This window comes from Leptidea sinapis, chromosome 3, assembly GCF_905404315.1.
Source record: "Leptidea sinapis chromosome 3, ilLepSina1.1, whole genome shotgun sequence".
NCBI lineage: Eukaryota > Metazoa > Arthropoda > Insecta > Lepidoptera > Pieridae > Leptidea > Leptidea sinapis.
Genome location: NC_066267.1, coordinates 10,545,132 through 10,572,500, shown reverse-complemented (window position 1 = coordinate 10,572,500; position 27,369 = coordinate 10,545,132). Strand labels below are relative to the sequence as shown.

Sequence of the window (27,369 nt, the reverse complement as noted above, 5' to 3'; positions counted from 1 at the left end):
GCACTGAATTAAGCCTGAAATAAGCGGGGTCAAAAGAACTGCCCGATTTAAACAAAGGTATAACTTTAATTTCATGAGGTCAGGGAACACACACTCATCTATGCATTCGTTAAATATTATTGCTAATTAAATTGCTATATTGTCAAGTATGTTTTTTACAATATTAATCGAATGGCCCCATATGGTGTTTTCTATTTTTTAGGTTAATTGATTTGAAGATTTTTAGTGTATCGTATACCTTTAATATAATTAAATTTCAAATCAAAGGAAGCTACTGGTACGTGTAATTAAAACAAATCCTGTGCTTGTTTCGGTGAAGAGTTTAGGTCTTTGGTCGTCATTTTTGGGATTTCGGAGAAGTATTTATCAAATTCATTTGCAATTTCTATTTCCGAAATTATAACGCGGTTATTAATATTTAAACACATAGAGGTGTTACGGCAACTCGATCTAATAGTTTCATTATTAATTATATTCCATATTATTACATCATATATTTCCATTGTATGTATAAGAAATTTCCACCTCATCACGAAATCTCTGGAACCATAAGGCGTTGAGACTTGAAATTAGGTAGGAATATTCCTTTCACCGAGTAGAGGTCAGCAAATAAAGGATTTCATGGAAAGCCACCTACTTACATACGCTCTTGCCACGTTACCGTTGTCATGACGGAGCAACGTCTGTCGGGTCAGCTAGGTAACTAGATACCTAGAGGGAGGTACACGAGCGATTACTCACGTCGCTGGGCGAGGGCACCGGCTGGCGGATGCAGTCCTCGCAGCACTTGCAGATGAGTGCCAGCAGCACGTGGCCGGGCTGCGCGCTGGTGCCGCGCCGTTGGATGGCACGCCGCCGCAGCTGGCAGTACATCTCCAGCAGGAACGACAGGAACGCCATGAGGCGCGGCCGCCCGCCCCCCACCACGTTGCCCAGCAGCTGTAATCACACGACCTGACATCACACCACACGCGACTAACTTTTATATCGTTGGTCCACAGTGCGATTTTCAGGAAACTTTTTTCCACCAAACTGTCTACTAAGCTTTTTGTCCCATGAAAAGCTCACTTTTAGTCCCTGGTATGAGGGAGAAAAGTGGCCGATTCTCTTCCGGCAAGAAGACTTTTCTCATTCGTACCAGGGTCTAAAAGCGATATCATGCAGGTGGGAAAAAGGGAGGCCAGCAGTGCTCGTGAAATTCCTCTGGTGTTACAAGAGAGGATGAGATGAGCAATGATTAATCACGTCATATTAGTTTTATTCATAATTGTTTTATTATATTTTTTAATTATTCAACAAACAAACAAGAGAAGAGAGTTGGTTAAAAACTAGTCGTACCTACGCTTTGCTGTAAATCTGCTAAATGAGGAAAATGTATAATTAATGATAACTTTAACACGAATCTAGCACTATTTGAGGAGTCGTCGTTCAGATTTGTTAGATATAGTGGCCTCTCTGAGAAAACTTGTTACTGAAAGTAGTGTTATTGCAAAAGAGTCTGCAATCTCTACTGATTGCAGCTAAGGAGAAACCCAATTTAACTATGCTAATATTGCCTATCAAAATATAATAAAGGGATATGTAACAATAGCGTGTTTAAACACATCTTAAGTGATAACGTAGTGCCCCAATTATAATGCTATATCGCCCGCCTCTTGTTATATTTCATTAATTTTAGGTAAATAAACAACAATTCCTACTAATAAACAGCGTTCTTCACCCGTTTCATACTTGGGAACTGGAAACATTTTACGGCGGCTCTTTTCAACTTTCAAGACTTGTTTATAAGTAAATGTGTATTTAGCGGCGTTGAGCACTTTTCTTGGGATGAGTATAAAATGTTAAACTCGCGTCGGGACACGCAGCATGATCGAAAATTCGTAAGAATCGTTGAAATTATGGATATAAGCTGATTTTTCCGAGAGATAATTTTTTTAATGTAAAATATTTGTAATACTTCTGAAGTGTTAAATTTTTTATGTAATATAAATTGTGATTTTTGTGTACGATAGCGAAATTAATGAATATTTAACCACATATATAAGAAACAAGAAACGACCGAGAATAGAACCATGCGGAACACCTATACCTACAGGTTTACCCGAAGACCGTTTGCCATTTACATCGACTATCTGAACGCTTCCGCTTAAATATGATTTAAACAAATTTAGGGCTCTATTTTTAACTCCATAATGCTTTAGTTGTTGGAGTAAAGTTTCATAGTGGACGCATTCAAATGCTATATTATTTAACCACATAAATGTTGGTACTTTATTCTGATAAAGCAATTCGTGCGAAGTTATTCCCCTTACCAATCCAAAACATTCACAAAGTTAATGTTCAAGTTTTCACTTCTGCCCGCACTCCCGGAGTGCAACCAACAAAGTTATTTTTGTATTCTGATTCCAACTTGAGTTCGGTACTTTGATCGTAGGACAGAGAACGTGCCAAATGAGTTTGACATTCTCGGGGTGCCGCGAACAATGTTGGTGACTTTTTATATATATGCAGGGGCGTACATTGGTTCTCTAGTAAGGTAGGCACTGTGGAGCTAACTAGTCGTGGTTGAAGCTTTGGAATGTGAAAAGATTACTTTTAACCTTACTACTACCTACTTAGGTATTTAGTATCTAGCGAAAGGAAAAATTTTATGAGGGTGTTCGATCAATCGAAGTTTGGTCATAAAATTAAACTGAACCAAATTAAACTAAATTAACTTTAACATCAGTACTATATTTATTTATACTAATTGCCTATAATATGATATCCACGCCCCTGTATATATGACAGCTAAGCCCCTTGCTCACCTTATCACGGTCCTGGTACCACTGCTGACACGTGTTGAGCAGGGACTCCAGGAAGGTCTCGGTCTGCTCACGCTCCACGACGGCGATGCAGCGCCGCGCGGCCGGCAGCGCGTACCGCGGGGACTCCACAGCGCGGCTCACCAGGTGGCCCACAGCATCCATCAGGGTGCGCGCACACACCGCATTGGGATCTGCAAACATCGTCACCACATACTTGACACGCGCTACGGCAATATTTGCAAACGGCCGTTCCCAATATTCAGTCTATCTCCGGTTGTGGCCTACTTGAGATAAAAATCGTAACTATCGTTGACTTTTCTGTCCCAATAAACTTATCGACGGTAACTCACCTTATCCGTACACGCTGTCAGTCAATGGGACGACGTATAGCTTACCAGCGATAGAAGTTTGTATGGAAATTGCAAATTCACGCGTCCCAATATAAGTCGATAAGAATGAGTTATCGGGTATATTGGGACAGCTTCAGATTATTAACAGCTGCTTACTGACAGTAGAAGGTAGTTATTTATCTCTATCTGTAGACAGTATATTGGGAACGGCCGTAAGATTCCACTGACCCCCCTTCTGTCAGCGGGCTGTACCTTCTGTCACTGATCACATTATTTACAATGAAAATGTAGTAGTAGTCAGAAAAATGCGGTATAGACATACATACGAAAACACACATATTTTATTTTGTATACTTATATTAATTTTATTTATAAATACTTGCGTAGAAAATGACAAATTTGTCAGTTTCAATATTATTATTGTTATAATATATCTAGATACTAAATTCTTATAGATACTGTCCTTGTTTTACAAATTTTGTATGGACAAGCAGTTCAGATTACAACAAAATGCGTTTCCAGCTATTATTTATGGAAATAATTATTTGAAACCAGACACCGACAATATATTTACAAGGACGGAATAGAAAATACCATTCCTATAAGTGTTTTGTATTTCGTACTTACTAGCGTATAGTTTAGGTTAGCTTAAATATCTCTATATATATATATAATGAAATCGCAGGTGGGCCGTATACTTACATGAAAGATATATCAAAAAAAAAAACAATTTATGCACGTACTTTTGTCGCAGAGTCAATTTTTTTTCAATTATATATATTATATTTCATTCATTAATCAATGGATCAATCAATAGATGGGATTGTTATACTTAATTCATTATTAAAATAAAGTAAGAATTTTCGTGCAAAATTAAATTTCCATAAACTCCCGTAAAATTTCCATAAAGTTGAGAACAAATAGGCTTGACGAAACGTTTTCGATTACTCTTCTATAATGTCTGCACATATCAATTCTTTTAAAATCAACAAATTGTACAAAACACATTTGTTTTGTACATTTTGTGGGATCGTGTTGTAAAAGCATATACATCGCCCAACAAAAGAACTTACTAACTCGACTTAACCTGTAGTAGGTAGAAAAAGAAGTAAAGACTTGTCTATGGTATTCATGCATCACTAGCGTAACTCTGGGATATCATTTAAACTTTATATACAATTAACAGCTATCTTACAATACCAAAATACCTTCACCACTTCGTCCTCGTTGCGTATAATACACGTGTTCCACCCACCAACACCTTGTGCGGGAACAATGATCAAAGAGTCTACCAACCAGCATTCTCACCTTCCAGTGCCTTATCGATACATTCCTGTATCTCTGGCGGGAAGGTGCCCAGGTCTCCCGCGTCTGCAGCCAGCCCCAAGGCAGCCATGCCGCTGGCCAGCGCGTCCGCTGACGTCAGGGACTTGGAGCGTTTGAGGCCTGGCGTGAACGACTGGGGCCGGATGCTCTTCCCGTTTCCGTTTATAACAGAAGATGGCGGAGACTTCTTCTTGTCCGACACGATCTGCTGCGGCAATTTGAAGTGGACACGCGGACCCACCTGAAATGCCATAAAATACAACGAACGCTATTTAATCGTCCCATTCTCTAGAATCAAAAGTTTTAAAAACTATTAAGTAAAGAATATGTTCTTTTGAATTGATATCCCTCAATTCTTTATGGACGATGCGGGATTCGAACCCACGCCTTTCGGCTTCCGTCCGACCGCTCTAGAGAGCCCGCGCGGCGAGTGGCTCCAACGTCCGTAATCTGCTTCTCATCAAAGAACATTATTGCTTATTTTAATATATTATTATGTTCCCCTATTTCTATAAACTTATTGCTCTAAATTCTCACGGGTTTCATCCGTTCTGATTTTTTTTATAAATGTACTATTTTGGAATTTATAAGGTTTATCAGATTTTAATTTATTAATTAAAAAAAATACAGATTCTCCTTTTTTGAAGTGTGTTGATAGGATAAAATCACAAGAAATAGAGATATAAATACCTATATTGATTCACCATAATGAGTGACAATAACATAACATATTGCCACAACACTTGGGGACATAGGGAGAAGAACTGATAAAGAAACTCCCAGCATTATAGCATTTAAACGAGTAGCTAGATACGCCACTCACCGTCGCGTGCGGAACATTCCCGCTGGAGGCACTGGCGAGCAGCGCGTGTGGCGGCATCACGGGCCGGTAGTGCGGCGGCACCTGCGCGTGAAGCACCGCCGACCGCGAGTGTTGCAGGCCCACGCTGCCGTACCCCATGCCCACCGTCGACCTGCCATTAATAATAGATAAAAAAAGATATACGCATGTATCGCATTTATCACGGAGAGTGTTCCGGAGAGCAGTCGCCCATTTACAGGCCACTAGCTTAAGTAGGTACTTGCACCGTCAGATCTTTTTTTATGACAATATGAGAACGGATGAGCAGGACGTTCAGCTGATGATAATTGATACACGCTACACATTACAATGCAGTGCTGCTCAGGATTATTGAAAAATCCAAATATTATGAGCGGAACTACAATTGCACTCGTCACCTTGAGACATAAGATGTCAAGTCTCATTTGCCCAGTAATTTCACTAGCTACGGCGCCCTTCAGACCGAAACACAGTAATGTTTACACATTACTGCTTCACGGCAGAAATGGGCGCCGTTGTGGTAACCTTAATCTAGCCGGCATCCTGTTCAAAGGGGCCTCCCACTGGTATAGATAAAAAAGCTGCTCTGTTAACATCTCGACACTTGGCGCTGCTTGTGTCGCATTTATCACGGAGAGCAGTTTGAACAGAAGCCTGTCGCCCACTTCCACGTACCTGCACCGTCACGTTTCTCTACAATAAAAACCGTTCAAACATTATTCTATGCACTAGCAAAGTATGGAATGAGTTTCTTTGCGCGTGTTTCCACGAAGATACGACATGAGTACCTTCAAAAAAAGCGCATTCAACCTTTTAAAAAACCGTCAACACTCTCGTAATTTATCTGGTGCTACTTGAAAATTTAGGCGGCCATGATCATCTTTAGGTGACATAACCCTCTTCTTTAAGCACAGCACACAACAAAACCCTAAAAACCCTACATAAACGAAATCATTAACAGGAACTTAACTGACTAATTTCAAATTTGCTTCGAGCAGTTTTACATGTATAATTAAATTTCACAATACTATCGAACCTTGTATAATACATTAGGTGCCTACATAAATGATGCTACGCAAATTGCATTATTTTTAAACGATAAAAACGTTTTCACTCAACCGCTAATTAAGATTCACTTACATATAATTAATGTAATTGAAACCAACGTGAGCGTTTCTTTTGTCGTGGTGGTTTTACGGCTCTCATTGTTATAAACGAAAACATGATTTTGGCGCTGCTTCAGATTGTTAATGACGCCAAAAACCTCATACCGGAAGAACAATTCGGATTTTAATTTAAACAATCACTAGCTGCCCGGACATACTTCGTTCAGTCAAAAGTTGAAAGTAAAAAATAAATAAATGTAATGTAATTCCTAGTGATCCCGTTATTAACATCTCAAGAATAAACGACGATAATATATAAAAATAAGTTACATAGACTGCTAAACTTTACAAACATTTTGATACTCATTCTAATGCTTCCCGACCGGTACCGCCGCAACCGCTACTTCCCTGCATTTTAAATCTGTAATATCTTCGAAAATATTAATTGAAATTACATGCTGTAAAGTGCCATATTGATCTATATTCGATGCACAATGTATTTAATGTAAATAATTGGATTACGATGAATGCTGTATTGCTTAAAATTCACTTCGTAAATAATTTATTATATCACGTAAAAAGTAAACAATAAAAAATACGAGTAGTTATTGTGGGTTATCCCTAAGAGCACACACATTGCGGAGTGTTTAAGATATACAATACTAATATAGTAGATTATTTTGATTTATCTGATAGGGTTTAGCTAACGTTGGATTTGCAATGTAAGCCTAAAAATGTCGCGCGCAGACCTATTTCAGCGTTAAATTAAAATTATAAATAATGGAGTTCGGAGTTTTTTATTGAAAATTTCCTCCTCTTTCAGAATCTTTTTTTTGTAATTTCTTAATAGCTTATGAAATATTGGCAAAAAACGAAATGCCATTTTTTTTATCTTTAATTGTTTATAACTTTTGCAATTGCTAATACACGCTTTTGGCACATTTTTCTAGGCGTCATTCCGGATCCAATGAGATCGCACATAATTTTAAGAGCAGTATATCTATTTTGTACCATTTTCAACTTGTCGACTAGACTAATTAGGCTCCATCCCCACGTGGCTGGTGGGAAATTAACGTTCCCGACATTGACATAGCTGAAGACAGGTTCCCACTTAATCTCGATCATAATCCGCGGGATTATGATTTATAGTCAGTTTTATATATAGATATCGAGGAATGCTTGCTCTTAATACCATATCATTTTAGAGTCCCTAAAACAATTCATAGGATTAGCAGTGAAAAATTATCCCATGGAGAAGTGTGTATTTCAATTGATAACTGGACTTTAAAGATTTGAGTTAAGGCCAATTGAGACAGTTTCTAACTCACTAGCTCTAACGTCATGTTAACGTATATACTAACTAACGAACATTACAGTAAAAGGAAATAGTAGTTAAAAAAAAACTAAAAAACATTTTTTTTATAAAAAACCAAACTAAAAAATGGAAAAGTTATTTTGAAATTTAAAATTAACATCAATTCCTGCCTTATAGACGATAGATGAAAATTAAATAAATTAACAAAAATCTTATTCTGCAAATTGAATAGTTTTATCAAATTAATGCATTGTCATCGATCATCGATAATTCTATGAAGTTTGAACGAAATCTGGCCGATTAAAGTGAGAAAAAAACGCGCCCAAATGAGTCGGTTACAAACATACATACATACAGGTGAAGCTAATAAAAAGCGTGTAATATTCTGTGCAAAAAATATATATTATAAAGATGATTTCCTTATAAACATTTATGGTGAGACAGACGCTGCAGTACAATCAAAAAATAAATCTTCATGTCAATCGAAAAGAAATAGAATTGCAGGCGAAAGCTAATTAATAATTTTTTTACTGGTTGTATTGCTGTTATTTCAATAAAAGGAGCCATTTAAGTAAAACACTTTTAATGGATTAAAACACGTGTACTTGTAACTGTGTTTTTAAATTAGATTTTTGTGTAAAAGGGACATACTCATTTTTATTTTAGTTAACTCGACGTTTCAAGACCTTTCCAGTTTTCGTTTTTTTTCTGCAGGTGAAATGACTAAAATGTGAAATGACCAACTGGGTTAACTAAACTAAAAATAAAAATGTAACTTTTACACAAAAAACTAGTGTAAAAACACAGTTACAATTAGACGCGTTTTAATCCTTTAAATTTTTTTTATTTAAATGTGTAAAACTCGCGTTAATCAAAGAAAATACTTTAAGGAGCCACTTTAGTTTTTCTTTACTTTCAAGGTCACATTATGTCGTGTATGCAGCGGTGTTCACGTATCAGGTTATCTATTTAACCATTTTTTCATATTTAATATAAAAAAAAACTATAAAGAAATACCCACATGGAACATGTAAACCTATACTTTTAAAGAAGTTAATAAGTGATTTCCAGGTCCATCTATAAATACGTGTGACTTCTCATTCTCTTATGATTCATAGCGCACGGTTACAATGTTTAAATAATATATGAACACACTGCTGCAGTCATAGGTATCAATAGAGCTCGTCTCAATTAGTATGCTGGATGTTAATTGTCGGTCATAACAATCATATGTGTATATGGCACACAATAGCTTTGGTGTATGGCCAAACGAGGAAGATTTCGTTGTTGTCCAAATATAAAAAGTATGCATTATTTTAACAAGTAAATGTAGAGTTTTGTCCTGATTTTAAGGATCTGAAAAAATAATTTCCAAAGCAAATCCCTACTACGGGTGTCATATTAAAATATTGTCATGGTCAATTACTATTGTGTCCGAATCCTTGTTATATATTTAAGTGTGTAATTTATTGGTATGCCGTTATTTCAATAATTGTAATAATCATAACGGGTACCTAACTCACGATATATATTTTATTAATTTGATGCCGATTTTTCGATCCAACGGAACTGTTCCGATGCGACCACGATTCACGCAATTGGGAAACAAGTTGTGTTTTTTTCAAGCCGAATTTTAATTAATCTTTTTCTTTAGAACAACAAACTTTAGACCAACCAAAAGTTAAATGATTGCACCAACCGGGACTCGAACCCGGGCGACTCTAGCTCAGTACGCAGGTTCACCTAATATTAATAATACCTCAGTCCTTTTAGAATTGAGTATGAGGGTTATGTTAATTCACGCTTTCTTTGTTGAATCATCTTTACAGAAAACATTTATTTTCACTAGACTAGATACCTAGATAACTCTTGTTACATGATTACATCTGTCATAATCTGATAAGATATCTAGAAGAAGGAAAATGTAATGAAATATTATCTTCATTCGTTTACGTGTTTTCACCATTGTTGAATAATATCAATAATGCTGAAAACTTAATCTCAACACAGTTAATCAAAATGGCGGTTTGAAAATGTTGTCCCCCTGCAGGAGTGCATAAAGGAACAAAGCAATAACCAAGAAATGTCCTACTAAGGTAAGCTTCTTCAACAACTTAAGGTTTGAATCCTCTATATCTTTGGCACAAATTAAAGAAGTGTATGAAGTGACGAAAATAACATGAATTGTTTAAATTTGAAAGAACGATATCACAAATAAATCTCCCGAATTATTAGGGCTGGTGGCAAAACGTAAAAAAGGGAGCTTAGCAGTTACCACGTTGGGTCAAGGATGCTAGAAGCGATATTTTTTTTAATGATAAATAGGGGACGAGATGAGCAGCACGTTCAGCTGATGGTAATTGATACGCCCTGTCCATTACAATTAAGTGCCGCTCAGGGTTCTTGAAAAACCCCAAATATTCGAAGCGGCACCACAACTACGCTCGTCATGTTGACACATACGATGTTAAGTCTTATTTGCCCAGTAATTTACTAGCTACGGCGCCATTCAGGCCGAAACACGATAATGTTTACAGTTTACACATTAGTGCTTCATGGCAGAAATAGGCGCCATTATGGTACCCATAATCTAGCTTGCATCCTGTACAAAGGAGCCTCCCACTATATATAGGAAAAAGAAGGTTCAAATACTGCATCATCCAAAAATTGTGGCAACATCGTACCACGTATTTTCTTTTAGGTATCGTATTTCTTTTAATAGTATAACGAATAGATTTTCGCCCAAATAGAGTCTGATACAACAGAATAGAATACCATTCAATTATATTATAGAGAGGAAGGATTTACAATTTACAACTCACTAGTTAAACCTATTGTATCTCATAGAAATATGGGGTTGTACGGCAAAGTCGAAATTAGTTAAACTACAGACAACACAAAATAAACTAGTAAAGCTACTGTTTCATCCCTACTTAACTGAAAAAATCTACTCAGAAAAAAAAAATGACCATCACACAATTATACACACACACTACATGCTTACTTATTTACAAGGATTTAAATAAAAAAAAATCACTCATACACATCCATCTTTAAAAAAAGAATTTAACCAGAATTGTTACACGTTATATATAACAACCTGCCCTCAGAAATAAGAAATGCCAAAACATTGACTTCTTTTAAAGCGAGCCTTCAAAGGCATATACTCCATAATTTTGAATGAATTATTTGCCTAACATTGTATTGCATTCTGTACCTACCAAAATCATTGTTTGTAAATACCTACTTCAATTGTTAAAATGTTAATTTCTCATGTAAGTGACAATAGGTCTTAATGAGAATAAAGTTATTTAAACCTAAGGAGCGAAGGTGAATGGAAGTCAAGGACCAGATTCAATCACTTTTTTGGTATTAAATAACTTCACTGCAATGGATAGTTGCGGTCACACTCGGCTACCTATATAACCCTCGTTCGGATAAATTTCTCTCATGTCAACTTATTTCGTAGTATCACGTAATAGGTAAAAAGGCTGGAAGTCACTATGATTAAACAATCAAACTTAAACCGTTTCATGCGTTCACCGCTTGTAGTACGTGTTTAGTTAGTATAGTTGGTAAATGAAAGAGGCTTAAACACAATTTGTTGGCTTTTATTTAGGTTTTCACGCACTTGTATAATAATCAAAAATTTGCCAATATTACTTAATTTATTTATTAATGATTAGTTATATCTCCAGACATAAGTAGGCTTAGAAACCGCTACTATTTTGGTATTTTTTTTAAAATATCATTACACCATGCATTTACACTACTGTATCTACTTATAAGTGTTTGACGTTTCCTTAGGGTTTAGAGCGTATTATCACTATAGTAAAAAGTGTGTGTATTTATGTATGCACGCAAGAAGTTATACTTCTTTGGCGTAACAAAGCAAAAATCCTTAAAATTATTTATTCCTCCTACTATTCTACGTTTGTAGAAAGAACAATATTGTAAAATCTTGCAAAGATGGCTTTGGCAAATAATTATTAAATTACGAATACGGCTGTATCGGCTTGAACCCTTTGCCTGTGCTAATAACGGACGAAGAAACAAAAAAAAATAACGAATATCGCACACGTCAGAAAACTTTAGGAACCAACTTCACCCTCTTACTTTTGTGTTAATGATGCGCGCGCATCTTTAAATTTCACTCTCATAATTTTTTCATAACGCGCTTAGAAGAAGTATAACTTCAAAAATCTGTGTTATTATTGAAAAAACTGCCACGAGGAGAGAAAAAAGGAAACATCATACATAGGCTCTGTTTCACATCTACAAATGTCTGAACAAATTCATGAAAAAAAAACTACGTTTAAAAAACCGACAAGTATCAAATAACTAAATATTTAATTTAATACACCTCTTAAGCAAACCTTTACATTTAATATTAACAACATACTATTAATTAGTTTTTTTTTTGTTTTTTACTTAATAATAATATGTTATCAACCTGAATGAAAACTAAAAAATAACCGTACACAGAAAACAATTATGTCACCCAGGTAGACGAAAATTTTCATATAAATGTTCATAAAATGAAAACTACTGGGCCAAACTTGTAAAATTTAAATTCATGGGACCAAATGGCATCTATTTCGCATCAAACAAAAGAAGAATTACGTAAATCGGGCCATAAATCTCAGAGTAATCGGTGTACATACAAAAAAACCCATCGAATTGATAACCTCCTCCTTTTTGAAGTCGGTTAAAAATGACGGTACCTGTCAAGTATTAAATATGTCAGTTTAAAACATGTTTACTCACAAAATAATACAGGAATTGTTTTCGACTGATTTGAAGCTACGTCTGGCAGGAACATTACAGCTTCATTTGTAGACATGTGGGCTTAGGAGTTGGAACGTTAGTTTTGTTTAACACATCCTTACTTGCACTAAGCTAAGAGCAATTTTCTAATAACGACGGCATATCGCCGTCTGGTGAATCGTGAATCATACTCTCATACACAGTGGGAGCTTCAAACGGCTATCATACAAAGGTACTGTGTGGGTTTAGCTGAGACGAAAATTGACCGCGACGATGACTCATAATGCAACTAAATTAACTTTAAAACTCAAACCTGTTCTGAGCGCAAAATGTTCAAGCAAATAATAATAAAATTTGGATTATGTATTACTTTTTGGTTACCCGTATACATTTTTTAAGGTACATTCATATACATACAGGTTTTTTTAGGTTTATACATTTGCCCATTATAATCAATATTACAAAAGTTACTTGAAATTGTCAAGACATGCACGGATCAAAATTCTGGTTTTTGTATTTAAGTCCGCGATGTTTGCGACTCATTGGTGTGTTATACCAACATGCAGAACGTTTTTTTTTATTTATTTTTACATTAATTAATGGCAGATAGCCGGTTGTGTTCGCTTCAAAATAAATTTACAAATAGGACACTCTCCGACGTAATATACACTAAATACATTGAACTAGCACATGCCATCAACGGAATGATATAACTCCTCGTACCATTAGCTAAGCATAAGACAATATGAAATTAATGACATGAATCATTTCACAAATAACTAAGGTGACCTTCTTGGGTTTCTACGCTTCACCGACAGTGCGAGAACGCCATCCAAATTGTACAATTACACTGACGTAATAGTCAAATACATAGGTAGGTACTAACGATGCCATGTTATTAAACCAATCAGACATTCGCTACGGATACACACACATACACCACACAATATGTTATCATAACATATTTGTTATAAAATTAAGTTCAATTTCCTCGTCTTGTCTTACGGAAATCATGTAAGCTACATGACTCTAAGTGATATTTGATTGACGATATAAAATATTCAATTTGTATAAGCAGAAGAGTATAAAATTACTAAGTGACCGTAGATTTGATTACATACTCAGATCTACGCAAGATCTTGGAAAACCAAAATTTGTAACAAAGTTCTATATATTTGAATTATTCTCTGAAAATCTAATGGTTTTCTTAAATGAAATGAAATATATTACCTATGTATTGCGTCGCATACATTATAGATCCTTATATTATTGTAGCGTCATCTATACGGTGCGCCAAGGTTGTGTGCTATGTCCTACACTGTTTTGTCTGCATATCAATGATATGTTGGACACCTCCAATATACATGGACAGTACTATACAGAGGACAGTGCTGGTGATGTCGTATACATGGACCATCTCTCTCGGGAAATCGTCAAGCAGTGCCGAATGGAACGTGAGGTTTCTCTTGAGAAAATCGCGGAATGGAGTAAAATGACCCTTGTCCAACTTAACCCCCAGGAGACTCAAGATTGTGCGTTTACCACTAAAAAACCCCATCTGTTGTATCACTGCTCTTCGATAACACAATACCGCGCTTAGTATTGGAATACTGGGTCCTGAAATCTCGAGGTATTGCCAATTCCGCAGTTATCAGGAAGACAAAACGAAATTGTCTTGGAAGAAGCAGGGCCTCGTAAATAGGGCATGACAATACTTCAAGTCGGCCCACATTCTTGTTATATATATAGCGCAGGCCCGGCTCCATATGGAGCATTGCTGTCATCTCTCGTCTGGAGCATCTCAGTATTAGCTTGAACCACTTCGACAACACCTCCCTTAAAGCGTCGCCTAGTATCGGAATACTGGGTCTCGAAATCTCGAGCGATTAAATACTCGCTTTGTGGCCACAGACGTTGAGGAGAAAGTTTATTTGGTGCTGCGACAGCAGAAGTAATAATAAGCTAGAAAAAAAATGTATAGTTTAAAGAAATGAAGCCCTTCTGGTATAGGTCAATGATCATGTCCAAACTTTTCACGATTTAAATTTATGGAATAAGGAGTAACAGGCTGAACACAAAGTTATGATCCCTGTGACTCGACAGGAAGAGATAAATAGTCCAAGAATTGAAGCTAGGTGCGAACGCAATATATAGTATCTATGTGGAGACTTAATATATAAACAACTTGCACATTTCCAAGTTTCCTAAACTAGGAAGGAACAGTCGACTTTCGTATGGAAAAAGTTGCGAATACAGCCTGAACATGCAAATTGCCATTCATATCCTGTTTATAGTTGCGGCCGTCAGCGCAAAAACAGTCCAACTCATTTTTTTACTACCTACTAGGGTTCATATTATAATAAATTGGGTGTAAAGTTCTTCGTTAACTGACACTTACATTTTTCCTGACTCGAGAATTCATAGTGGCTTTCTACTTACTATTAATGTTGTTTTATATTGATAGTGCGTTATGCATTGTGTATAATATTTATTAAATTTGACCAACAAATCTTATTTTTATCAGCAAGTTTAAGGATTGAAAAATGAAAAATCATTAATTAATACAGAGATAGGTAAGTCAAACTCCACAGGTCACAGTTGGGTTGGTCATAACAGCTATAAAATTAAGAAAACAGTTCATACAACCCGGGAGAATATCTTATGCCAATGCAGTGGCGGCCCTAAGGGGTGGCGAACGGGGCATTCGCCCGGGGCCTCACTCTTACAAAGGGCCTCGCGCAACAACCGAAGCAAATTAAAAAAAAAAAGATTTTTTAACTATACTTTTTTATTATTTGTGTTAAAACATTTGATTTTGATCCTTTATTACTTATTAAGGTTATAAAATAACGGTAAATTAAAATAAAGTTAGTTAACTAATAATTCATTCAAAACAAAATTGAAAAAATTATTATGCAGTAAGTATTTGATGAATATATTTAGCATTTCTTCTCAAATGACAAATACCTAAACCCAACAACTAGACCTACTTTCGCATAACATACTCATCACACAGTACTAAGGGCCTCGCAAAGACCTGCCGCCCGAAGTCTCGCAATGGGTAGGGCCGCCTCTGTGCTTACCCCTAATTATAACTTTAGTTCTTATATTACACAATTAAAATTCAAAAATTATGTATAAGTAGGTACCTATGCATGTGGTCGTACCCTGTAAGTGCAGTAACACTTAAGAATAATATTTACTTAATGTAATTAGTAAGTGATTATTTTGTTGGCGATTGTAATAAATAACGAAATAAATAATAAGTAGGTACTTGAGTTTGAGGAAACCGGAGCCCATTGGTCACGAAAGATTATATGACTCTAGCGCTCTACCAACAGCGTTCTCAAAACGTTGAAAACATTTTTAAATAGTATATTGAAAAACAACTGACAGTCAAGCAACTACTCACATGTCTGACGTAGAGTATCTTCCACGGACCATATTTATATCAGCACAAAGTAAACAAAGCAAAGCCTGCAATGATCTTCACCTCATTACACCAACACTATCTCTTGTTTGCAAACAAAATATCACAGAATCCATCAAATCCCGCCCGCAAACTTGGCAATCTCGTGTAGTGAAATTACGTTCCGTTTCAACAAATACACAACACAATATTAAAAATAGAATCGATCGTGGCCAAGGCTTGCGTGGATAGGAAACAAACCGCTCAATACTTTGTTGAACAATCTAATAATTCCACAATGAAATAAGACAACACAATAAAATAGTAGACTATTTAGTCGGTTTGATTCGTTCGGATGCGTTCACGGTTTTTCGTTTTGTTTGGACGCGTTCGTAAGTATTATGTGCGCCTGCGCAGACTGTACTCTGTTGGGCACAGCGACAACGGCACGCGGGGGCGAGCTCACGTCAGCAACGCCGCGGACAGAGTGATAACAAAACATACTAAGCGGGCTCTAGTGTCAGTACTCTCGATCCGCAACGCTAATTCACTTCGTGAATGACGCCATTAACCGCGCTTTTCACATCGTCACTCGCTTTGCATTCGTTCACGAGCCAAAAAATGAGGCGCGAAGCAATGGACGACATGGCTGATTTCGTGCGATTGTGCCTTCGTTCTACGGACTATGTGAGCACACTTATATATCTATCCGTACGGATTAAATATTTCTGTATGATCTACCTGAAAATCTAAGCTGCGTGTACCAGTACTTGTGACCATGTGTTGCACCTTTTTTGTACCTGGTTTGCAGTTTGACTCCAGTTTATTGCCAGTTTGGGATTGTGAAACTACACATTCACAATTTAGAAGACAGAATATCACTTTTTACTATCATTTCTTGTATTGTGGGCCGTTCCTACCAGAGTTGTATCTAATGTGACCCAATGGTGCTTCCAGGAAGTTCTATGTTCCTTAAGCCATGTTAAGTGGCATCTCTCCAGGCTGACTGATTTGCGGATTAATAAAATACTTCGTTCATGTATTGATAATACCTGAATGCTACATTTTGGATCATTCCATTTCATAAAAATATTCATTTGCTTGAAACAGAAGCTGTGGAGAGCAACTATTGGCTGTAAAATGTTTGGTCTAGTTGGGATAGATACTACATCAGGGTATACTGTACATTAATCAATAACCATCTAACGACAATAGGATGAAAACCACGAAGACATGAATGCGGGTACGAGATTATCGCCTTATCGATTATCGTCTGAATCTGATTTTAATTCATTTAGATTAGCTGTTCCCATATTTTGTTTAAATAAAACTAACACTACGACTTCCCCGCGCTACCCGCGCGCTCTCGTCATCACAGTGTTTGTCTGCACTGGAGTTTTGCCAACTGCTATTTTGAGACTCCATCTAGCTTTGGACATTCAAAGCAATACAAGGTCGGAATGAAAGCTTCCGATATCAAACGTAAACATTCGCTATAGAGAAATCTGCTGTCGATATATATTATAGTATACATTATAGATGATTTGGAAAATGAAGTTGAGCACATAAATCGTAAATATTTTAAGAGTACTAGAGTATATAGTAGATAGTTTACAATCTACTATATACTCTAGTATTCTATTTTAATATTTATATTATGCCAAATTCTACTCGATGTGATAATTCACAAAAGCACCGACAGGGCATTATACTATCCAATCTGTATCTCGTCCATTTACGACCGATAGTGTACTGAAATGGCTTCCCATTTAACTATATTTGACTCAATAACCAATGGAGGTCAGATCATATGTGGGGGACAGATGGCCACCTTGTTCTTACTCTCTCATCTAGTAATCTTGATATTTGTCGAAACATGGCAGAGATCACATATCATATAGTATTTTTGATTTATGGGAAAGGAGGACAAACGGTTGTACGGGTCACCTGTCGTGTAGTTATCACCGAAGACACTTTTGCAACGCCAAAGCACAAAAGTAAGGAATCCACTCTCTAATTTTTGTAAAGGGATAAAGAGAAGTACACTAATCTACACTTTTGGACATGGAAGTAAATATATGTATGTATCACCTTTATTCTGATAACGCATTCAAAATAACTTTATAGAATATTGAACGTCAGAAATTTATTCAGAGCGATGAGTAAGCAAATAAAACGAGCATCTCTGAACAATGCTGCTCCTGTATGGGACAAAAGAATCTTAACCTTGGTCTCTTTAAGGCGGTAGTCCTCTTAATATTTCTAGTATGTTCATTTGGTTTAGGCATTTCAATGTTTGGAGTTGCTTCAAATAATACAAAAATTATTAAAACACAATAGATACATGACAATAATATTATATGGACGAAGAAAACAACGAAAACTATTGTTTTTCGATGGAAATCATTCAGTGAGCGAGACTTCGACAATGCACGAGATGTTATTCTTTTTCAACTCACTCGTCATCTAATACCGTCTGGATTTTCGTTATTTTCCGAATAACTTAATAAGAAATATGAATGAAAATTATCCGTAAAGAAAATGATCAGGGCGACAGACACAGTGAGACGGTATCAGAGTCTCCTACGGTGAGCACCAAAGTATATCTTACCGGTTTACTTATAAATAACGCCACTTAATTTATGGAATAATATATGAACAAACATTGATAAGGTAAACTCACCTAATGTGCAGGTCCGAGGGCTTGGCCATGGTGAACTCCTTGGCGTGAACATTTAGCTTGTTGGAGGAGGCTGCAGTCGTCGAGGTGCTGGAACCGCTGGCAGCAGTCACCGCCACGCCGTCTGTGCGGACACCTGGCGGTCATTGGAGCCGTCAAGAGAAGAGAGGAGATAAGCAGTGGGAGTGATGGACTTACAGACAGGTGGTTCATGAGACATGGGTGTTGAAGAATAATGTGTATGTAAAGGGAAGGCATAAGTGTCAGGGAAATCAGGTGCGTTGGCTAACGATGCATTTTCATATAATATATAGTGTCATGAAATACGTGAGTGTCATAGGGAACTTATAATATATCTGTTGGATAAATTGGTGTGTGAAGTGATGAAATGCAATGACAACATAGAATGAACAGCGATGAGGCTTTGTGTTTGAAAAATTATTCAGGTGGCCGACGAGACACAAGTGCTGAAGATATATGAGTAAGAAATATGAGTGTCAGAGTTATTACTGTAACATTAACAGAAGATCCGATTCAACAGTAACTTCAACTATCAATTTAATGGATAAAATGATATTTTACCACACCTCTGCGGAAAGTTCGCATAGCATGTTTTACTATGGCATTTTTCCTCTGAATTTGACGCATGCCTCAATAATAATACGGAAACAAGGTAAAAAAGAAAACTTTCCATTAATAATTAATATCTCCAGGTGTCGTTAAATATCGTATACGCAAACAAGGGAGGAAAAAAAGGCGATCTTGAACTGGGTGTTTATGCCATCCTCGCCCGGCTCAAGTTGCATTTTGCGTGCGGATTAAAATGGCCTACTTCTCTCCCGTAACTACTACTTATCAAATTGAAAATGTTGAGCTTGAAAAAATCTGCCTATCCTATTATAAAAAGGAGCTAGTTAAAATGATTTTTTTCTTCAAAATTGCATTCATTCGTAAGAAATTACTTTCCAATAGAAAGTATCAAGCCTATCTAAAATACACAAACGTTAGCATGACTATTTTTATTTCATTCTCATTATTGAGTTATGAAAACATGTAGGTATATACTTCAAAACTTCATCTATCGAATAAATAAACCTTATACTAAAATATTATTAATTTACGGCCATAGAGGAGGCTAGTTTCCGCGAAGAATCTGTTATGAATATTGACAAAAATTCAGATAACTTACTCGCAATATAAGTTCAAAATATTAAAATAAGAAAAGGCTCGTGTCTCTTTTCGCACCATAGACTACATGACTTGAATAAAAATTCAGACATTGTCGTACTTGACAACAGAAAAAGTAACAATAACAGCACACCGTCCTTGGTACGAATTAGTACCGGTTTTATATCTTATTTTTTTTAAGGACGACTTGAATTAATTAACGATGCGTTATCGCTAACCAGTAACAAAATAAAAAACGATACTGCAAAATATATTAGTTTTCAGTGTATGAACACCAAAAATCCTACTCGATTGAGGGCGTATATATTAACGTTAAAAAAAAATAATAATATTGACACACTTTCACATAAATTATCTTGCCCCAAACTAGGCATAGCCTGTAGCTATGGGTACAAGACAACGATATATTTAATACTATATACTTTAACATACATATAAACATCCATGACTCGGAAACAAACATTCATATTCATCATATAAATGATTGCACCTACCGGGATTCATCCCATTCGGCTATATGGGTCGTCTTAATGATTGAACCAACCAACTATCGTTAGCTGCTGACACCAAAATATAACAAAATATGGTCACTATTGTACGAACGCGGTACATACAATGCCCCACTTCCTGCCGCTAACCTTAATAAAGTCGTTGCATTGTGGCACGTCGATTTCACACATCCATAAGCATACGCCGATTCTTTCAACAGTTACTTTCAATAGATATATATATTTAGTGCCACCGACTCATCTGTTCAGGTGGACAAAATTAACTACGGCTGCGTCAGTCGCCATTTTGAAAACGTCATTTTTTCATCGTTTTCAGTGCAAAGCGGAAATGAAATGCCGAAATCTCTTGAAATTCTTATTTTAAAGGTTTTATCGTTTTGGCAGTAACTAATTTACCACTAGAGACGCTGAAAGTTGATACATGAATTATAAATTACTAGCTGATGCCCGCGACTTCCTCCGCGTAGATAAAGGGTTTAAAAAAAATAAGCAAGTTTGGAATTGAAGATTATCCTATGTCCTATTCTAGTTCCAGTTATATGAATCTTATTTCGAGCAAGATTGCTATGGCAAACTAAACCTGCTATTGGTATAGTTATAGCTCATCGACGTGAATTTAAATTATTCACAAACCCTGCGGAAACCATGTACTTCTCCGGGATAAAATGTAGCCTCCTTTCCCAAGCTCTAGTCTATCACTGTACCAAATTTCATCAAAATCGGTTCAGTAGCTCCGGTTTAAAAGCGTAACAAATAAACTTATAGATTCACATTTATAATATTAGCAGGGATGTCAGACATAGTCACGGATACAGTTCTCTATGAACGGATTCATCGCTTTTAGCCGAGTAGATACGTCCTCGTCATTGTATGTCTTCTCGATTTCATGAGATAAACGAGACGAACAAGAAGTTCAACTGATGGCAAGTGACTCACCCTGCCCATTAAATACAATACAGTGCCACACGGGATTCTAGAATACCTAACCATAATTTGTGAGCGGGACTGGAATTGCCATCCAAAGTCATCGACATAGCCCAAATGGTTGGATGGGGAGCACGTACCGGAAGACGTAGTGTTGATAGACGGTGAGGGCAGCGCAGGACCGACCGTCATGCCGATCTTTGGAGGAGGCCTTTGTCCAGCAATGGACGTCTTCCGGCTGCAATGATGACTAGAATTGCGCTCGTCACTTTATGACTTAAGATGTTAAATAATAGTTATCAGATGTCTGGTCATTTCACTTGCTTTATTCTCCTATTCCATAAAAAAACGAACGTGATTCCGATTCAAAAATATTCAATATATATATACGATTCTTACATCAATACATACATAAACTGACGCCTTGTTCCCGTCGGGGTAGGCAGAAACAACAGAATGCCACTTGCTTCTATCCTTACAAACCTCACGCGCTTCCTCTACATTCATTACTCTTTTCATACATGCTCGCCGGTTGCGGCTGCTTCGGACCTCTCCTTTTCTCAAAACGATCCCAGTTTGGTCGATGAATGTTCTACGAGGTCTCCCGCGACCGACTTGCCCGCACACACTTGCCTTATATATTACATCAATACATCTTCATTTAATACATACTTTAAGTGAAACTATAATAACCGGGGAATCTATCAAGTAAAATTATTTCGCTTGCGTACAAAACTAGATTAAAAAATTATAATGAATAGAATAAATATAAAATAAGGCGCTGATTTCTTTTTTATGCTTCTAAAAAAAATGAGAAAATCTATCATCTATCATAGTATGTCGTGGGTAGTAAAATCCCTATTATTACTAAAGATTCGTCGTAATATGGCAATGGCTATGGAAATAATTAAAGGATTAAGTACCTAGTTGTGGCCACGATTTTTGGCGGTGATTTTGGAATTCCAAACAATATGGCATATAGTGATAAGCAATAATTCCAGCTGCGTTCTTCTTTCCCACTGCAAAGAACCCTATAGTAATCTGAATCACATCAGTTCTCGAGAAAATATAAGAGTTAATAAATGCCATAATTATTTAGTTACTCAAGTGACAGCGCGGTAGACGGTACGGTAATGTGGCCGTCCCATAAGTGACACCAATCGGCTAGGAAGGCAAAATGAGTTTGCATTCTATTCTATGATTTCATCCTTAATGTAAATATTTTACGACTCGATGTAAATATAAACGCAGTGTATGACTAAACACATGACGAAATCTACCGAATTATATTTCAACTCATATTTCCATAGTTAAAAAGTGCAAGATAAAAAGATCCAATGTCTTATATAAATTTAAATACAATTTATACTTATTTAATAAGAACAAAAGTGAATTGAGAATGAAAAAAGATTGCATTACAAGTTAAAAAGCTAGAATAGTCGAATGCATTTTGAAATTCAGATCAAAACAGAATCGAAAGCGTTTCCATGACAACCGTGAATGTTATTTATACGAAAATTACACAAAATTTCATTTATAATACGTATAATTTGAAATTATTGAGTAGATAGTGTACTAGGTTTCCATAAAACAATAATTGGATGATAGAAATATATTTTATTACTTTTGAAAAGAGGTAAACAACATCACTGACATGTGAAAACAGATTGTTGTGCCAACAAGAGACCACAAATCTCGACTTATCTATTATTAGCAACTATTGCAATTGAGAACTGATGAAAGATGATTGTAAACGTCATGTTTCTCTACTAGTTGGAAATCCTGAATGGAACAGACCTGTAGAACTTGCTTCTGTGACTGTCGGCTCCTCGGCGATTGGAGGCACTACCGCTGTCACTGGGGTCACCGGCGCTACTTGAGCCACCGGCGCACTGGGCACAGCACTTAATGATTGCTTCACTATTATTCGCGACATTATTCACTTTTTAATCGAATCATGTAACCGTGTCACAATTGTCGTCCACCGAAACAAAAATCAGACTGTCGACCGGTTCGAAATATGAAGTTTGTTTATTTTTAATTTTGGCGCCAACACACATGACTGTACCCAGCCAGCATTTCCCGTATGATCTAATTTATGCAAAGCAGAATCAGGTACCGATATACTGTATCCATAATATTACAAAATAACAAAATCTTATATCTTTAAACGAGCAATTCTTGTATTGAGTAAATAATTATACTAGATTTTAATGAAATTTAGTATACAGGTAGTTTCGGAAGCGAATAATTGATCTAGCTAGATTTTAATTTAAAAAAATGTAGTTTTATCCGTGTTTTAATGAATAACTGCTACATTAGAATACCAATGTAAATTTCGCCACTATATACAAGACTATAATAGTTCAGATGGGACATTGGGTGGTCCGGAAAGCAGAAAACCTCTTTTCGAATCCAGATGTCCTATTAGTTTTTTATTAGTTCAAGTTTTGTAGCTTCTTAAAAATCCGAGGAAGGCTGGGCCATCCAGGTACTACTGTCTATATATATTCATAGGCAAAGACTAACATATACTAGCGAATAGACGACTTGTTTGCATTAGTTAGTAGTTTAATATTTGAAATACAAAGGAGCTAATACCAAGCGTAGCTGGCTGTTTACGACTTATCAATTAAATCGGTTAGTTACAGTATCCGTTTGATATGATCTCTCTCGCAGCTTTGGTTGTCTAAACGCTAACCGCCTTATTCATAATAAAACGCTTTTCGAAGATATAAATCTTTATTAGTTAAAACGTGATTTGAGCCTATCGAACGTTCGATAAAATTCCTTATTCACATTCGTTACATAAATCTCCTATAACTAATACGTCTCTATACTACGCAATGTTGCCATTTCGTACAAAAAAAAACATGATTTTAACTAATTTAATTAATGAGGAACTGTCAAAGGAAACAGACATCTTTTCAATGTAAATGGTTTGTCAGTTATCAAATATCGAGGTCAAAATAATTTCAAACTTCAAAAATCAAAGTTTTGAAGTCTGTCGATTGTCAATCTATGACGAATATCCAACAACTTTGAGCGGGAAGCTATTTAACACATTATTTATCGAACAGCTGATCGATGTCAGCCATGTTTTTTTGCGTTCGAGTGCTTAAAATAGGTTTATAGAAGGGTCCTAGCTACTATAAGCCACGTCAGCTTTATCGAAGAGATAATGAGCGTTTTAGCTCTAATATGCGATAATGAATACCATTTTTTAACAAGCGTATATTAGCGATGTTCTAAATCTTTGCTACGTCATTATGAATAAGACAGCAAGTATATATTGTTAAGTCTTTGGTCATAAAGGTGTTGTTAGATTGTTATGTACATAACTTTTCGAAGGAAATCAAATGGTGATTTGACCTATTTACATCACGAGTTTTTTGCCTATAAACCTAATGGGGGTTTTTCTTGTAATCAAATACATTTAATAATAATATTTAAATATTTTTCTTTTATTGTGGTTTGGTTTTAGTGATAGTTTTTTTACCAATTCTTAATAAGTAAAAAATTGAACTTTTCAATTTGATTGATTATTTAAAGTGGTTCGGAAAGATAGAAAAAAAGATAGCAATTACTGATCTAGAGAAACATTAATATAAGCAAGTAGCTGACCCGGCAAACGTTGTTTTGCCATATAAATTGTATTGATCTTGTGCTTGCTAGTTGATAAGAGATGGCGCTAGTTGTATTCATTAGTAACAATCACACTTTTTTTATATTTTGTATAATTCACACTACAGTTTTATAAATTATAACCTATTTGTTATTCTGGTGTGTAAGCTTTATTATTGTAAAGTTTCATCAAAATCTATTCAGTAGATTTTGCGTTAAAGAAGTTCAAACATACATCCAGACATACAAACTTTCACATTTATAATATTAGTAGGATGATTAAAATGTATTACGTGTAATTAGTTTGAGATTGTAACAGTAGTTTGTAATAGGTGTAACAGGTATATATAGGTACTTATATATATATAAAATAAAATTAATAATTCACAAACCTGGTGGCCTGTAAATTTCTAGCGTTGGTTTTCCTTTTGTGTTCGTCAAGATCATACTCCGTCGTTTCCCATTATTTGGAAACTGAAATAAAAAAAAAACTATTATAACGGTCCAACTGTAGTAATATAAAAAAAAAATATCTAAACATTATAAGTACATTTACTTAAAAGCTAAATTTAAAGCGATTTATTTATCATTCATTTTGAAATGACCATAAGAACAACTTCAGTGCTCCTCGTAGTCGTAGATCGTATCAGCCTGGCGCAACTGTCTCTAAGACTTGAAAATGTATGAAACGCGTACTAAAAACAATGGCGGCACGCGCTGTCTTGCTCTAACGTATATTCGACTCTTTTGTTTGTTTTGGTTTGAGTGTCATGTTACATGTCATTCATTCAAAATAAAAGTGACTGTTACCACTGTTACGTACGTATTGTCATATTCTTTTACTTTTTTCGTTTAATAATCAGGAGAATTCAATTAATTATTTGTAGAGTGGATGTGTAATACATTTCTAAACTATATACACGGAGTAGTAAAATAAGAAGGACTCCGCGTCGTGATATTAGCAAGTGAAGCACCTTTATGCTAGTGTGTGTGAGGTTACGGGGTATACCAGTTACACATTTTTTTCTCTCTTAGATAATCATATATCCACAAATACTTTTATATTATATTGTTTTTACACTTTTTCACAACGCACGACGGCATTTTTAAAATATTTTATTGCGACGCAAACTGATCTGTCACAGACGATGGCAAATCTCATAATGGCGGCCGATCGGCTTGTATTGGTGTAATTGTATGCGTGGGGTAGTAAGTGGGTTAACCGGCTTGTTATGGTGCCTCACTTTTATGTAAGGTGACATGGAGTCCTTATTTTTTTACTCGTCCGTGGCTATATAATGTATTATAAAGCTTGTGAAATATGTGGTTTTAAATCTGGCCGCTCAGCTGGGAGGGAATAAGAGAACTTTCATGACTAAATTCCCTTTGTATGAAGAAAGGTAAGTACTAAAGAACAAATAATAAGCTAATAAAGAATGCTTAAAGTGATTAAAAGTGATAGAGTATTGATTAAATTCATCTAGAGTAAAATTTATAATATTATAAAGTATCAGTAGTGCTTGACATTTTTTTATCGACCGTCGATATTTTATTGTAAATGTTAAGTTTTTTTAATTGGCAAAAAATATTAATTGCAACACCTGAAAAACGAATACCAAATACTGTCATAACCGAAACTATTACACCACGTAAAATAAAACTATTAAACAAATATTACTTATGTAAATTCTTTTTTTTTTCTTTGAGATAACTAAACGTATCCCTCAACAAGTTAAGCTTGGCTTGGGTCCATCATAATGGACTAATGTTAATTAACAAAGGAAACCCTAAACCTTAAAATTAGACCACATTAATATTAAATATATAGATCGATAAAAATTATGGATTGATTCCATCCCTTACATCGGTTTACTATATTGGCAGCTCTGCTGTTACGTCATTAGGTGATTATGTTGGTATCAAGATATAGTACGCGTTCCATACAAGTGACATTTCTCATAATTTTTTATGGCACTCCCGTCTCTTGGAACGTAGTGGTTAAGATTACATTATCTTTGAATCGAATAAAAAAAAATCTTATGACGTCAAAGAGGCGAGACTGACATAAGTTTAAATCTAAGGTTGAAATTTAGTTTAGTATGCTAAATTTGAAAGCGATCAGTTGCATTACCCTTAAATTATTTATATGTAGAATCTCTTGCTGTTAGACAACCGATAAAACAGGAATATTAATCTAGTGACAAAGCTACGTCTTACAATCGCGCTTTGTATTAGTGTGCGTGCATTGCTCAGAGTAGAGGTTTGTTCTACGTATGTTTTCATAGCTGTCTATATAAATGATCTAAGGTTTTAGTATAGTAGGAAATCTATATTCAAGATATTTAGCAAGTGACACTGTCGATGCATGATGAAAACTACAGTAATCAAGACGTCAAAGTAAATATTGAGTTTTGTATTCAAAATGGTTTTAATTTCTTTTATTGCGGCAATATTATCGCAATTAGGTGAATTCGAGACACGCCTTGACAATTGTTTCCTCATAATATCACATATATAAAATGT

At 35.7% G+C, this 27,369-nt stretch overlaps 1 protein-coding gene across 6 annotated transcripts in view; it reads right to left on the bottom strand.

The window, feature by feature from the left end:
• Nucleotides 1-27,369, bottom strand: part of LOC126979633 (CBP80/20-dependent translation initiation factor) — a 56,085-nt gene that overhangs the window by 4,107 nt on the left and 24,609 nt on the right. For 3 of the 6 annotated variants that reach the window (XM_050829075.1, XM_050829074.1, XM_050829076.1), the window contains 6 exons: nucleotides 25,239-25,320; nucleotides 18,605-18,737; nucleotides 5,307-5,457; nucleotides 4,454-4,724; nucleotides 2,808-2,998; nucleotides 742-939 (listed from right to left, as the gene is read on the bottom strand). In XM_050829075.1, the coding sequence (XP_050685032.1) occupies nucleotides 742-939; nucleotides 2,808-2,998; nucleotides 4,454-4,724; nucleotides 5,307-5,457; nucleotides 18,605-18,737; nucleotides 25,239-25,320 (1,026 nt within the window). Of the gene's footprint in view, nucleotides 1-741; nucleotides 940-2,807; nucleotides 2,999-4,453; nucleotides 4,725-5,306; nucleotides 5,458-15,924; nucleotides 16,427-18,604; nucleotides 18,738-25,238; nucleotides 25,321-27,369 lie in introns of those variants that run through there. The other 3 variants (XM_050829077.1, XM_050829078.1, XM_050829079.1) reach the window with 3 other exon arrangements.